This window comes from Megalopta genalis, chromosome 2, assembly GCF_051020955.1.
Source record: "Megalopta genalis isolate 19385.01 chromosome 2, iyMegGena1_principal, whole genome shotgun sequence".
Classification (NCBI taxonomy): Eukaryota; Metazoa; Arthropoda; class Insecta; order Hymenoptera; family Halictidae; genus Megalopta; species Megalopta genalis.
The window spans coordinates 22,671,668-22,688,140 of NC_135014.1; the positions used below are offsets into that span (position 1 = coordinate 22,671,668).

The 16,473-nt window shown below is 43.0% G+C and overlaps 1 protein-coding gene across 1 annotated transcript in view; it reads left to right on the top strand.

Moving 5' to 3' along the window:
* The window catches only part of LOC117220547 (uncharacterized), a 140,170-nt gene that overhangs the window by 66,238 nt on the left and 57,459 nt on the right, over positions 1-16,473 (top strand). The window contains exons 2-3 of the mRNA XM_033470611.2: positions 308-635; positions 9,683-9,915. Coding sequence (XP_033326502.2) covers positions 308-635; positions 9,683-9,915 — 561 coding nt within the window. The remainder of the gene's footprint in view (positions 1-307; positions 636-9,682; positions 9,916-16,473) is intronic.

Genomic DNA, 16,473 nt, shown 5'->3' on the forward strand with positions numbered 1-16,473 from the left:
AAATGGACAATATGGAAAGAGGAGATACGACTATTCGAGTCTCGCGATACATTTTTATAGTCATTGACAATCGATAACTATAAAAACGAGCCGCTCTTCCCAAATTGTCCATTTTTGTGTACAATTTGAGCGTGAATTAGGGAGAATTATCTGTAATTCGAAGCTACCAGGACGTCGATACTGTGGTCGCTGGTCAACGCAAGGGTTAACTGGCAACCGAAGCGGCCAGTTTCCCGCGGTAACATTTAACTAGCAATAAAGATCGCACTCAGCGATGTAACTCATCGCGATTTCTTGTGTGTCGCAGGACTATACCGAGGACGAGGACGAGAACGAGACTCCTGCTACGTTCGCGGCTGCAGCGACTACCAGCACTAGCAGCACTACCAGCACGACCACCACGAGCACGACGACGACAACGACGGCTAGGCCAACGTCGACCCAGAACTACGACTACAGAGATCACAGGGCGTACGAGAGCAGCGGGACCGGGGCCCAATACAACGGCTACCAAGGGAAAAACGATTACCCGCCGATGTCAGCGCACAGCGCCCAGAAGTGGCAGGCTCTGGGCACTCGAGAGAGCGTCAAAGAAACCAGAGGCAACATGCACCAGTACAACAAGAACGGCAAGAGTAAGTTGTTGCTACGAAGAAAGAACTCTTTACACGGATTCCCGTCGATCAAAGGGGCCCACAGTGCTCGATACGCGCGAGGCGATTCCAAATTCGAAGCGCGAGAACTGAAATGTCTTCCTGAAATCTTAATGACCGAATGTGCTGTTTTTGCAACAGCCCATATTTCTTCGGAGCACACGAAGTTGAAATTTATATTTGGAGGTCGATGCTAGAAATCAATGAACTTCTTCGATAATATGCCATTGGCGTAATAGTTGGGATTTTAATCTGTGCTCTTTTCCGGAAGGAGCAAATATTTTTCATGTTGATTAGTTATCAATTTGATGACTTTTCGTAAAAGCACCAAAAGCTATCTTTCTGATTTTTTTTGTATACTATTTCTGGAAATATTAAACTTTACATCGAAGATCAGTTCCATTCGCTCGAATTTGCAGATCCCAAGGAATACAATTTGATTAAAAGAAGTTCGAATGATCTTCATTTCTTTATTAAATAAAATAGTTCTTCATCGATCTTTTGACTGCAATTTGTCGCCATATCATTAATAAGTAAATTTGTGTGAACGATTTTATGAAAAACCTTCTTGTAAAAATTTTACTTCAGAGTGAATTTCATAAGCGTCGGGAGTCTTAAACTGTAAACGAATTTTAGTTAAAAAATTATTAACACTGGAACTACCAAACCAGTCATCGAAAAGACTTATTTTATTCTGTTTCTTTTACAATTCCTGATATTATAGAAAACGTTTCCATGAGAAATTTTTGGATACATTTTTGTATCCAAGCATACATTAAAAAAAAATCGTACAAAGTTTAAATAAATTCATAACTATAAATCAATGCGCATCGATCGCGTTTAGGGCTCGCTAGTTCTACTGTTAATTTTGGCTCAAGATCCCCTGTAAGATCGACCACTGTGAGGCCCTGTGATCGAGAGGAGCTGCTTGGATCGTCTGTCGATTTATGCAAATGCGAACCTCGTCCAACCGCTCTCTCCCCCCTCTCACTCTCGCGTCGATATTGTTATTAATCGTCATTATATCGAGCACGGTGGTCCCGCTTAGCCTGCACTCGTCAACCCCCGGCACACCTCCTGCCTAATTATTTCTCGGACGTAAAATGTCCAGCAATTACCCCGCGCCGCTCGTTAGCCACGTTCAGCTAGAAATTAATTGCTGAAATTCAGAGCGTATAAACGGAAATTGTTCCACGTAGATCGAGTCTAGGAACATTTACCGCATTTATCATCGATCATTCGGAAAAGTGTGCCTGCCGTGCAATTAGCCCTTTCCACTACGATTCCCTTTCGAAGCTAGATTGATTAGCGCTTTTTCGTGACAGGAGAAAATTTATAGCTCGCATGCGTCTACGTTAGCAATTTGCGGTCAGGGGACACAACGAAACTGCTGATAATTATTGTACTTTCACTACCGATAGTTTTTTTCGTTTCATAAAATCTGTTCCGATATAATCTTTCGTTTATTAAATTTTATCGGGACTTATCGAAGACTACAGTGACTGATATGTGTCGTAAGTATGCAAAAATTATTTCCCGCTGTTTTTATTACAATGTAGGCTTCAATTGACAAAGTTATTCGATCATTCCACAACGAAAGAGTCTTCGTAACGTCGTCGATTTGGCAATAAAAATTGCGAAACCGGTCATTTCGATCGTCGCGGTAGGTTCAATGTTAAACGGTGCAATCATTTTCATCGTTCTATCATTTCATATCGCATCGAAAGCTTCACTTTACCACTTCGTCGATGAGTTTTTAACACTAGATTTACAGAACCCGTCAAAACGGCGGGTCGCTAATTTTTTGATTTACGATTACTCATATCGCATAAATTTATAAGTTATTTATTCAGTTTATATGTTATTTACGGCAAATGTTACAATAACGCTGGTTAAAAATCAGAATAAATATTTTATCGTTACTTTTATAAACTAATATAAACCAGCTGTATTTTTGTGCCCCGTGAATCTATTATTAATTAGCCCGATAGAAGCCAAAGGGTTAATTGTAATCACCGAAACGATGCCGACAGCGAAATTATTTAAACAGATCATCCGGAGAATCTTCGCAAGTCCGACAAGATTTTGCAAGCGTTGATAAAACCCGACCGAAATGCTTCGGACGTTTGGCGAAGCTTGCGGCGATGCGACTCGCGATGTGGGTCCATAAACTACAAAGCAATTATTTCCCTCGCCGAGGCTCTCGGGCGAACTTTAATTTCCGCAAATCGATCGATAAAACGGCGAATTAGCATAGAGATTTGCAGCCACGGCACCGCAATATCGCCGCGTTCGCGAATCTTAACTGGACTGCTCCATAAATCGAGGTCTTGGTTTATAGGCACCGCTGGAAAAACGATCCTACAGCCTCGTAAAACGGAAACACGCTGGAAACAGCAATTTCGATCGGGAAGAACGGTTCCCCGGGCCGAGTTGTCCCGCGGTTATTACGAATCCTGACCGCCTCGGTCAGCTGTTGGAGGCGTCTCCGGGGACGATCGCCGATTGCGCAATCGGTTTCACGTTTCGAGGATATAGCCGAGTTCGTTTTTCCATCGGATCTCTATCACGCGTAACGGCGCTGCCGGCGAGCGACCTATTAATATGCAAATTAATGACGACGATTGCGGCGTAGCCACGTTGATTGCCGCAATTCCGATCGGCCTAGCCGTCTACGAACTCCCGTGTCCCACACGGGACACGCAGCCGCACGTGCGAGTCGAGTGTTTAAACACTCGTTCGGGTCGAGTCGATTCGATCCGAGCCGATTCGATTCGATTCGATCCGATGGCATTCGATACGGCACTCAATCTTCCGCGGGAAAAATCGAGAATCCGATCGATGCAAAGAGCCAAAATAGGGGAAAGGAAATTACCAACGCCTCGCGGGGATACCAGTTATCTACAGGCTGTCCCATTTCGATCGCACGGATGATTGATAGCGCAATAAAACGGTCTTGATCGCCGCTGCGGCACCGCGATTTCCTCGGACGAGAAATGGGCTGTAAAACTGCACGTTTCTGCCGGTCCTGTTAGTTACCTCGCCGGACCCCTTGACTTTTGACACTTTAATTCGACGAGAGCTTTTGGAACGAAATCGATAGAAGCTCTGCCTTCTTCCGACTCTATTCTCTTCTCTTCTCTATTCTCTTCTCTTCCCTCTATTCTTCTTCTGCTCTTCTTCCGACTCTATTCTCGCGCGTAAATCAAATCACGAGTAACGTGGAATCTTGATTATCCGACCGAATTATGAGAACAAGAATGTTCCGGGAGTTGGACGTTTATTTAGATAGACGCTAGATTAAATCGTATTGATGGAACTTATTGTGCCTGAAGGAGTTAATTCCTTGTCGATTTGCACAGCGAACAGGACTGCATACGCATCGCTCTTTAGATTCGGATGTTTTCATAGTTAGACCGCGGAGTTTGGGCATTTATGACGAAAATGAACAGGTCAAATCGGAAAGTAAAAAGACGTTCGAAAAAATTAATCCTTTGCCGTACTTTAACGAGTCAAACTCGTGCTGGAGAGTTTTAGTAATAAGCTGTTCCTTTCAGGCGCGAAATCAAATTCTATTGTCTTGTCGCCAATACTTAAACATTCAAGTAAATGTAAATATACACAACAAGTATAAAATTTCTTTTTCTCCTGAGGAATTATTGCGATGAAAAAAGCCCTAATCATTATACTTGCAAAGAAAATGGTGGGGCAAGGGGTTGAGGATATTGTTACATCATTTTCAACTAATTACGATTGTCAAAAGAGAGAATATATTTTCATCTAGTTTATATTTCTTACAATTATTTTCATTTCACGTGAAGATCCATAGTTTCGTAACTAGACCGCGGATCGTTATGCAGTTGTGACAGATTCTTAAAATGCAAAAAAACAAATCAACAAAGTCCGATAGCACTTTCATTTCCTCCTCACAATGAGCGATTGTTCATTCGACGAAGAAAGTTTCTCTTTCATCCGGATTATTGCAAAATATCGCGTGAAAACAAGAATTTGCATACAGATCCCCCACTCTGCCCAAATGAGTCACTCTGTATACCATCGAAGCGTGTGAAAATCGATAATGTGAAAAAATTCCCGTTTAGAATATCAATTAATGAACGATAAGCCACCGCGCCGTGCCGATAAGGTCGACGGAAGTCGCGCAAAAATGGACGAAATATCGTAGAAAGCGAGGCGAGCGCTAATTGAAAGTGCAATAAATCGAGGGGTCCGATTAGCATCGAGCCGAGGAACGGGAGGCTGACGGAGCCGAGTCAAAAGTCGGGGTTCCGTTGGGAGCACAAGTGGCCGGCCGAAGAAAATCAATCCGGCCGTTTGGAAAAACAACGAACGATCGGATCTAATCCCTTTCTCTTCTAATAGATTCCGGAATACGTTTGAATACGGGATGCTCGAGCATGCTCGCCGCATACTTCAGGATCCCTGACGGTCGTGCCTGTATTGTGAGCGGCTCGATATGATCTCGTGTCAGTGCAGCCGTGGCGAGAGTAACGCCTACGCCGGGGATTAGCATAGCCAGATCACCGGCGCAGATTAAACCAGGAGAATAATTCTACGGGGAGCAGACGTTTCCGAAACGATATCCGACGAAGCGTTCTTGCTCGCGCTTCCGTGCCACGCGACGCCAATTAGAATCGTGTACCATCTGTGTATCTGCAATCCGGCAGCCCTTGCGGATCACACGATTAATTAGGGAAGCGATACCGGAACCCCGCCCTTCAGCGTTTCGGCCGCATATTCGAGCAGTTTAACGCGTTCTGCGCCGGTCGCATATGGGTGACACCAACTCTTGAGCAATTTTGAAAACTCATTTTCATCGTGATATACAGGGTGTCTCAAAAATGTCTCGCAATTCGAAAGTAGGGGATTCCTGAGGTCATTTGAAGCAACTTTTTCCTTAGCAAAAATGCAATCCGCGGCTTCGTTTACGAGTTATTAATGAAAAACCGTGACCAATCAGAGGCGAAATCATTTGGCGCGAGACGGCCGAGCCAATGAGCGGAACTAGGCTCCGTGCAGTCGTTGGCTGGGCCGCCGCGCGCCAGCCGAGCTCGCCTCTTATTGGTCAATGTTTTTTTGTTAATAACTCGTAAACGAAGCCTCGAAGAAAATTTTCGCAAAGGAAAAAGTTGCTTCAAATGACCTCAGGAACCTCCCATTTCCGGATTGCGAGACATCTTCGGAACACCCTGTATTCGAACAAACGGAATTTGACCGGGTTGTTTCGGACGCTGAAGAATTCTAACGTCATCCAGTAGGATCAATTTTAACCTTTTAGTTTCGATTTAATCCACTGAATAGCTTTGACTTTTTGGCTGACTGCCGCGTCTTGTCTCAAAAATTTCGTATACATCGTCAAATTCTAATGCTTGATCAAATTCAAATCGACAAAAATTGAGTTGTATTTCAGCAATTATATTTTCAACGATCTCACGTTCTGCGGATTCTAATAAAATTAGGAAGATACATTTATTGTTATTACTATTTACTGTTATTATTATTTATTGGTAAACGGTCTAGAAGGCTTTTGAATGCATACTAGTTTTTATACATAAGAGCAAGACGTTGATCAGTGTAGAAATTAATTTTCAAGTCTGAACGAATGATCCCGTCACCCTCGTACGGGTGCGATAGATCCGAGCGAACTTCGTGTCACTAGGATTTTTAGAAAGCGAATGAGTAAAGCTAATAGCTATGCGCACGATCGTAGCTAAACCCGAGACCTCTCGACGAACAAGCATAATAGCGTAACCGGAGTTGCGTGCACAACTGTGCCAGTGATCCGAATCGAAAATCCAGACCCCGTTGTAATTTGTAGAAACTTGGTTACAGCTGGCACGTTGGCATATCGGAAAATAGGAATTACCGCAGCGTCGATGTCAGTCAGAAATGTTGGCAGCATAATTCAAAATCGAAGGAGTTGTAATTAGAATTCCAGCTTCCACGCACATTAACGTCTCGTTCGATTTCTCGGAACGAGAATTAAATGCAGATTTATTCCTCTGTAATTGACGGTGAACGGTCCACACGGTGTTTTCAGTTTCCTCCGATCGTTTCCGTCGCGAATAAAATCGCGGTCTAAATTATCCGTTCGGGAAACAAAGTTACAACCGTGTTCCAATCGACAATACGAGCCGCGTGATTAATCGACCGATCAAACGGTCCGAATACCTCGTTGATTTCGCGGCTGTCATCGGCTGCGACGAATTCTCGCGGCGGCGATGCACGCTTTGCATTCCGCTTTATTTCGAAACGGCCGCCGCACCGATTGACAAACGATAGTTTAATGGTCCACGAGTGGCCAAAGCGAGTCACTGACAGGACGCAACAGCGATCGCGTCCGGGTTCGCTGATCGCAGGCAATAATTTTCGATTACCGGCGACGCGTGCGTGGCCAATGCGAATATAGTTTCGAATTGAACTTGGCACGGTTGACCTCGTGCAAACGACTCTTCTGGACGTCCCCGTATACTTCCCATTTGCAATCGTCGGGACGGGAAATGACAATATTTTACAGTGCACATCTAGCATTTATCTTCTAGTGATTTCGAAGATTGCATTTTCTTTTTTTAGCTCTCCTGTTCGTGTTAGGCATAAATACTTTCAACAGTTTTTATTCTTCAGACTCTAGAATGTCTAAAACGTTTCGGGTTTCATACGTTAGCAAATACAGGCTTTTTTTTACCATTTCACGCGACAATTATTTGTCCACGATTTAGGTAAAAGTATTATAATTTTTGTCAATTGGTATGAAGTTAGCATAATTTTCTTAAATTTTTCTAATCCTACTTTTTAGACTGTCCTCGAATGTCCAAAACGTTTCGTCTCCATACGTTGTCAAAACTATAGCTTGTTCTTGACCATTTTCCGTGACATTTTGTCCACGATTTAAATAAAAGCATTGTAATTTTTTTCTAGGGATGCGAGATTTTCTAAACATTTCTGATCATGTTAACACTTTATCGTCCGGTCGTGGTTGAGGCTGCCACTCAGTAAGGACTGGCTTAATCGCGCGCGCATTTGCTCCCAGTACCGGCTAAATTTTCGCTATTCATTGTGTTGTGCTTATTCCTTTAAAAATAATAATAAATAATAATAATTATTATAATTATAATTCATAAGGATATGGGGAGGTCAGCATACAGGAGGTCAGCTACTAACAAAACAGTAAAGAAGCGAAAACCGTCGATAGCTAAAAGTCGATTAATAGGCTATCGGTCGATAAGCATTGGCAATCGAAAAGCCGATTGATAGGCTAGCGATCGATAAACATTGGCAATCGAAAAGCCGATAAATAGGCTAGCGGTCGATAAAGTGTTAAGTACCAAAAATATTTTCTATTCCTCAGACCGTCTTCTAAAATCTCCGTCATCCCTGCGCATCGCCAAAAATGGCCCTCTCTATTTCCTCGTCCGTCTAATCCAACCGAAACGATCAGAATTTCACTTTCACCAAAAATCACCCGATAATCTGATTCATCCGAAAGCCTGAAATCCCCGTTTCCAACGGAATCGCTATGACCCCAGGCAAAACGGCATAATCTCCCGACACGCCGCACGGCACCGCGGAATTTATTGGCGAGATTAGCGCCGCTAATATCTTAATATCTGCGGAAAGAACGCATCGGCTGGCACTCGAAGCGAAGCGTCGTGTCCCCGCAGGATTTATCGATTTCCCGGTTACATTGTAGTTTCTCTCGGCGAGGCTCACATACAAATTGCAAACGGCAACGATAGCCGCGGCATAATTATCGACGACCCGTGAAACGCGTAGAAAGCGATTAGGTATCTGCGCGCTGAATCAATAGAAAGCTCTCTCGCATGACTTATGTCACCGCGGCGCGGGTCCGCGGATCTCGCGTCGCGGAATGCCGAGCAGAGATCTCGAGGATCTCGCGGATCTCTTGGATCCTGCGGATCCGACGCTTCGACCCAGATACCTCCGCCGACTATTCTTGCCCCGGGGAAATGCCTTATACGGTTTATTATCCCGCGGACTGTCCGATCACGGCTATTAGGCTGTCGTCAAACCCGAGACGAGTTGACTGACTCGCGTTCGGCTCTCGCGCCGTTCGGTCACTCGTCATTCTCATTGCCCGAACAACCTCTAATTATTTTATTACGGCGCGGTATCCGTCAGCCCCGGCGCAAAGCACGATGTATTTACGATTACCGGAGCAGAAGATTTATCGTATTTGTTTTACGAGTCGCCCAGTGTTTTATTCATGAGGAAGTGTCGGCCCCGATGGTTTATGTACTCGAGATCGCGTTTGCTAGATCGTGGCGCGATGGATATTCGGGATGCTTGGCTGTTTTACTGGCCGCGGTCGAACGACGACACAGCGAAGATTGGCGTAATTAAAAATCGCTTTTAACGCCACGCCCATCGAGCGTGCCGAAACGATCGGTTCCACGTTCTGCCTTTTTATATTGTTCATACGAAACAATGCAGTTGTCGAGATCACGGATGCTCTTTCGTGGAAAATGATCGAGTGAATTTGTTAACCCTAAGCATTCTTTACGATAAAAATGCTGCTAGTTAAAATGGTAACGTTTTACAGGGGCACGCGCGAATCAGATTTAGCGCTCGACGGTTTCAGAAAATGAATAAATTTCGTTCACCCAGGTATTCGTTATCAGACTACGAATTTGATGCGTTTATGAAAAAAAATGGATCAATTGTAACACAGCAAAAACATTGAAAGAATTTAGAAATATTGTCGCGTTATTACCGACTCGTTAAAACGAGTAAGAAGCGAAGTAAATGTTTACGTAGCTGCTTGCAATTAGTGCAGACAATCTTTATTTCGCATAAAAATCCGCAGTCTACGCGTTATAACAATGTAATTATTTTGTTTGTATATTATTATTATTGTTCCATTGTTTTAACTCTGATTCCTGATACTCTGCTCAGCCAAGGATAATCGAGGCTCAGCTGTACGTGGGTTTCAATGCTCGTCCGAGAGCCTGTTTTCAGAGGTGCGACGATTACAACCGAACGTGTTGTTTCAGCCGCGGAAATCCGAGAGGCTCTTCAGCACGCGATCAAGGTATCGCGAGAGGGCAGCTGCCAATGGCCACGGCCCAGGGTGATACCTGTTCGCGAGGTGTACCCGAGCCCATCGACCACCTACGTTCCACACTGCGCAATTCTGCACAGGTGCTCGGACGACACCGGATGCTGCAGATCGGAGGCGCTCACCTGCGTGCCGAAGCACTCGCACCGCGTCGAGCTATCCTTCTACGTGAGTCCATCTCATTTATCTCGTTTCTAACATTATTTTTTTACAGCATCCACTAAACGGTATCGTCTGCCCGAGTTCGTCTCGTTTGCAAAATTACTTTTCTGCGGATAATTATTCGAAAAGGAACATTTTCTTTGTAAATTTATCTGGATTTTATTTGCCTCGTTATTTGAGACGATTATTGCACGGATAACTAATCAAGAAAAGTATCCTTTACGCGACTCGATCTCGATCATGTTCGTCTCGTTTGCAAAATTACTTTTCTGCGGATAATTATTCGAAAAGGAACATTTTCTTTGTAAATTTATCTAGATTTTATTTGCCTCGTTATTTGAGATGATTATTGCACGGATAACTAATCAAGAAAAGTATTCTTCACGAGAGTCCATCTCGATCTTGTTCGTCTCGTTTGCAAAATCACTTTTCTGCGGATAATTATTCGAAAAGGAACATTTTCTTTGTAAATTTATCTGGATTTTATTTTCCTCGTTATTTGAGATGATTATTGCACGGATAACTAATCAAGAAAAGTATTCTTCACACGAGTCAATCTCGATCTTGTTCGTCTCGTTTGCAAAATCACTTTTCTGCGGATAATTATTCGAAAAGGAACATTTTCTTTGTAAATTTATCTGGACTTTATTTATCTCGTTATTTGTGATGATTATTGCACGGATAACTAATCAAGAAAAGTATTCTTCACGAGAGTCCATCTCGATCTTGTTCGTCTCGTTTGCAAAATCACTTTTCTGCGGATAACTATTCGAAATGAACATTTTCTTTGTAAATTTATCTGGACTTTATTCTTCACGCGAGTCGATCCCGACCTTGTACGTCTCGTCTGCAAAATCACTTTTCTGCGGATAATTATTCGAAAAGGAACATTTTCTTTGTAAATCCACCTGGATTTTATTTACCTCATTCTTTGAGACGATTATTGCACAGATAACTAACCAAGAAAAGTATTTTTCGCGCGAGTCGATCTCGATCAAATCCGTCACGTTCGTAAAATTATTTTTCTGCGGTCGATTATCGAGATTCAATCCATTCTATTAGCTTAATAAAAAGTTGAATTTTATGTCCGCGGCTTAAACTCGAGAGGAGAACATTTTCTTCGTAAATCAACCTTGCATCTTATCGATCTCGTTTGTAAAACTATTTTGATACGAATAATTTTCCACGCGAACGCACCTGGCTCTTTTTCATCGCGTTTCTAAAATTAGTTTCCGCGCGGACAGATGTCGACGAAAAGCATCTCTCGCGTGAAATTATTTTCATATCGAACGATATGAAAGAAGCATTTTCCAAGAGAAGCCGTCGCATCGATCTCGCGAATAAACTCATTTCGCCGGCACGGATAGGCGATCCAAGTACATATTCCCGAGGCGATGCTCGTGAAGAATGGCTAGGAGTGGCAGAAAAATGTCGGTCTTCCGACGGCGACGGTCGAACGAGGAAGACTTTATCGGAGAGAAAGCCGCGTTAATCGGCTGAATCGTATCGGCAGAAATTTATTATCGAGAAGCCAAGGAGTAGCGTGGTGTCCGGGCATGATTTATCGAGCGATTTGTCGCCGGTATCGGGGTACAAATCTATCGCGATTCGAAACTTTGTCCGGCCGGTGAAAAGAAAACCACGGCTCGCGCACGCGGCCGAACATGCTCGCAGGTTAATGAACGGCGACGTTATCGGATTCGATGGCCGCACAAAACACGCTTATCAAACCCCGGGCCCAGAAAAAGGAGTGTCATAAATATCTCGGAGCCAGCCATTAGTGTCCCGGAAAACTGGTAGTCCGCGTGCTCGCCGTGGAATGCCGATTTTTCTGTCCACCGAGACCGCGCTGCCAGCTATGATCGAACGTCGGAATCGATCATAGCGCTCGCCGAAGATTGCTTTTTTTTTGTCCGTATATTGTAATTTTCCCGTTGCCGGACGAGTCTAATTAACTCGGTGAGTCATCCGAACGGACTCTCCGTCTCCCCGTCTTTCTACCCTTTTCTTTCTCCTTCGCTCGTGCACAGCAACTTTCGATTCATAATATGTACCATGGCCCGTATAGGAAGGGAACCGTGCGGCATTTACGATCATCGACGCGCCCTTTCGGAGCCGGTATAACCATAATTGGACGGACGACACGCGCCTTCTCCCATGGTGGTCCCATCGTGTCTCGTTCGACGCACACGACTATATTTATGCACGAAATCGATCCGGCAAAATTATCGGTTCTCCTACCTGCGCGCTTGATTGTCGTCGATCCGCGAGCTTAGGCTCGTCTCACAATTCAGCGACGGTCTGCGGAGAACGCCGCGCAGCATTCGGTCTCGAGAGCTGGCCGAAATGATTTCATTCGGTACTGCGCGAACGGAGAAGCACTTCGAAGCAGAGTTATTTATGAATATTTTTGTAAATATTACATGTTCGTTTGATTTTACTTCGTTGAGCAGCGATTCAGGAACCTACTTGGTTGTTGCAAAAGTAATTTCGGATTTTTTGGTAAGTTATCCATTTGGGAAAGCGAAATTAATTTTTAAATAATCTAATAGTGAAGACTTTCAACGAAGCGTGACGTTTCGCGAGTGAATCAAATCAATGAGACGATAGCAGAATATTGCGTTCAATGATTAGTAGAATGAATAGACTGCCGATTTTGTGAGCATTTCTGGCGAAATAATATAATAAGTAATCGCAATTTGAAACAGTGAAAATATTTACAAAATTGCAATTTAAAATAAAGAAAATATTGAAAGAATTTTGAAACGTCAATGAAGCACTGTTAACACGTTCCGTGCCACGTGTACCATCGATGGTACACGCTTGCATGTTTACTTAGTGAACTGAACAAATTGTTTACAAGAAATTTAGAACCGAAGAATCAATTTCCACCGCAAGAATGGGCGTTGATAAGTTTTTGTTACGTTGTTATGTGTACGAGAAATAATAATTGCACGTAATACATCAAGTTTTAGTAAAATATCAAAGTGTGAAGATTCGAGTAAAAAAAGCTCGGCACGGAACGTGTTAATCGATTCGAAATATTAAGGAACGAAAGAACGTACCATTTAGCTTCTATTTCCTGCGATTGACGCAGACAATTCGTCTTTTGCATAAAATTCCACGGTCTAATAATGAATCAAACTTGTTTAATCCACCTCTGGCCAGTTTCGTAGTCCAAATGCACTTCGTCGCGCGACTCCGCCGAATGAATTCGCCGTTCGCGTCGACGAGATTTCAATTGTGGTCGATTCCCTCGCTAAATTCAGCATTTTTGTTGACCGTAATCGGAACTAGCGCGGCTCTTTAATGGCACCATCACGGTCGCATTTAAAAGAATCGGGCATTTAAAGCCGAGAGCAACGATTACGCTTAAGTGCGTCCGAATGCGGTCGCAGACGGAATAAATACCTTTGTGAACGCGGTATTCCCTGGTTGGTAAATAAACGAGCTGCGTGTCCAATTAGCCGTTAATGGGGTTTCATTGAGGGCGCGTTGACCGCGCGGCGCGCGTTGTCGTAACCGAGGACGTCGCCGCGATTTTTGCAATAAATTACAAGCACCGCGGGAAAAACGTTGGCGAATATTCGCGAGGCGAGACGGCGAATGGTTATTGAAGCCCGGTCGTAGAACGAATCGCGGGTAATACGCGCCGATGCTAATTAATTCGGCTTTTTGCGGCGCTGGCGTGAGTTACGACCGGAGACTCGCCTCGGGACTGTTCGGGATCGATCGGTGTGCAGACTCCTTAATTAATCTCCTGCGTCTCGGAGCGGAACTCGTCGTAGAAAAGCGTAAATAGAAGATAGATGCTCGGGGAATTTGTATCGATGGCGGATCCGTTACTTGAAACTCGCTCATGCCGCTGATCATGATCGTTGCATCTTGTCAGCACTTCCGGCGATCGGTGGATCTACCGTCGACTGTCTGCACTATGGAAAAAAACTGACGGGACTTTATCATTCTAAGCGCATCTAACGAAGCAATCTTTTTGCATCTAAGTGAGCACTGTTTGCTAGTTAGTTTCTATTTCATCAAATCGAAGCAATCGTGAATTGCAAGTTGCAGGAACTATGCAGATACTTATTTCTTCTCTTAATCATTTCAATGAGTTGACGATTGTGCAATAGTATTTTTAAATCGTTTAAATACTTTTGCTGTTTTACATTTGATCTATTTATTCTTTTAGCAACTGCATAAAATGCGTAGTATAGTAATTAGATTGTACACTGCTGAAGAAAATCATAGCGTAGAAAAATTTTTGATAAAAATTGCCCAACTTTCATTAACGATAACTCCGTGGAAAATCATTGTAAAGTGATGACTGTTTTTTAAATTAAAGCTTGAAATCTCTTCTTTAAGACAACGTTTCTGGATTTTAATTGCTCCTCCGAAAACAATTTTACGAAGTCCTATATTTCGCCAAATTTGGTAATGTTCAACATGACAATCATGGCCTCGTATCTGAAAGATCACAATGGTTAGGATGCATCACACTTAAAATCCAGTAACAGTATCATAAAGTAGAGGTTTCAAGCTTTAATTTGAAGAAAAAGTCATCAACCTACGAAGATTTTTCGCAGAGTTATTGTCGGTCGAAGTTGGCCAGTTTTTATCCAAAATTGTTCTATGCTGTAATATTTTGGAGCAATATATTTTAATACATTATCTGCGTATTAATACCTTTTAACAAATTTGATCTTTTTTAATTAAAAAAAACATTCAATATCTGCAAAACTGATAACAAGATTTTGATAACGAGGATTTTTAGGATTTCACAAAGGAATTCTCTAAAATATATAACGAAATTAAAACGAATTAAATTTTTTAAAGAAGTATTAATACCTCCCCTGCACATAGTGCGTTGATCAGAAATTCCGGGCACTTTTTTACACAATGCATGTCGCGAATGTTTCAAAGAAACACCGATCTGCGAACAAACGCGACAGGTTCATCGGACGAAGGGATGCCAGATTCCGTGAAACAGCTCGTATAATTTGTTCAAAATGATCAAATTCTGCAGTGTTGCGCTCGTCAGCCCCTACAATTTGAGCCCAATCATGCCCGGGAGGATCATTAAGAGCCGGAGCTTTACAACCGAAGGGCTCGGATTCAGAGCCGGCGATTCTTTTTCCCAGCAGCATCCTTTACAAGCGGCGAACTCGGTAGCGCACGATGGACGCGAGCCATTAAACTTTACGAGCGATCTTAATGAATCAATTAATCCCGATGGATCTATCGCATTCCTCCTGGATGCAAACCACGATGGATAGCTTGTGGATTAGATTGAACTACATTCCTAGGCGATCCCGCGAACCGTATCTCGCAACCGGCCGGTTCTCTTCGATTTGCGCAGTTACTATCGTTTAACCAACGATTTATCGCAATTCGTGCGGGAAATGTTGCTGATTCGCCTTGACAACGTGTGTCGTAAAATCGGGAATCGAAAAACCACGAAATTAGGTTTGCACCGGTGTTTCGATGCACTTTTTATGCGCGCTTTTAATGGTTGACGCTAAATATTTATCTAAAGTAGAAGACATAATGAAACTGTAATTGTTATTCATTCTTTCAAGTGGACAAAAAGTACATTTCAATGGACAATTTTCTTCTGCGTCAAAAATTGTTGCACGTCAATTCGACGGAGCATCAATGTATTCCTTATATGCACCTTCGTCAGTAAACTCTGAATATTTGTGCAGACTAGAAGTCACAATGGGAGTGAGATTTTTATTCATTTTTTCATGCAGACAGTAAATAAATTGATACGGAAAATTTTCTGTTTCGTCAAAGATTGAAACTGGTCAGTATAAATGCACTTTTACCAATAGGCAAAGAATATTCGCGCAGACTAGGAGTCGCAATGAAACTGCAATTTTTATACACTCTTTCAAGTGGACAAAAAGTACATTTTAATAGAAAATTTTGTTTTGCATCAAAAATTAAATTCGCTTCAATATCAATGATTTATTGCATGCACTTTTACCAACAGACTTCGAATATTTATGCAGACTGTAATTCACATTGAAACTGCATTTTTTAAGAACTTCTTCGACGAAACAAAAGATAAGTTTGCACAGCAAATTTTCTTCTGCATTAGAAATTAAATACGCCGACCAATATCAATGCACTTTTCGTATGCACTTTTGCCAGCAATCACTGAACAATCCTGTCAACTAGAAGTCCCAGAGAAATCGCAATTGTACACATTTCTTGAACTAGACAGAGAAGAAATATCGGCTAGAAATTTGCTTCAGTATCGAAAGCAGAACTTGCAAGCGTACTCGATAAGGTATCAGGGTCACCGAGTATGGAACCGGAAATCCCGACGAGCAGAAGATACGAGCGGTCCTCGCGAGCACGCGATTCGTTCCGCCGAACAAAAATCGGCCCCGGTATAAATCGCAATAAGCGGGTCTGCGTAATTGCCGATACAGACGCGCAATAACGCCGCGGGTGCAATTTGCATCTCGCCGCAATTACTGTTCGGCTTTGCCGGCGCGGAATTAGCATAAGTTCTCGCTGGCTGTCTACCGGGAATCGGCGCCGGCCCGGTTCCCATTG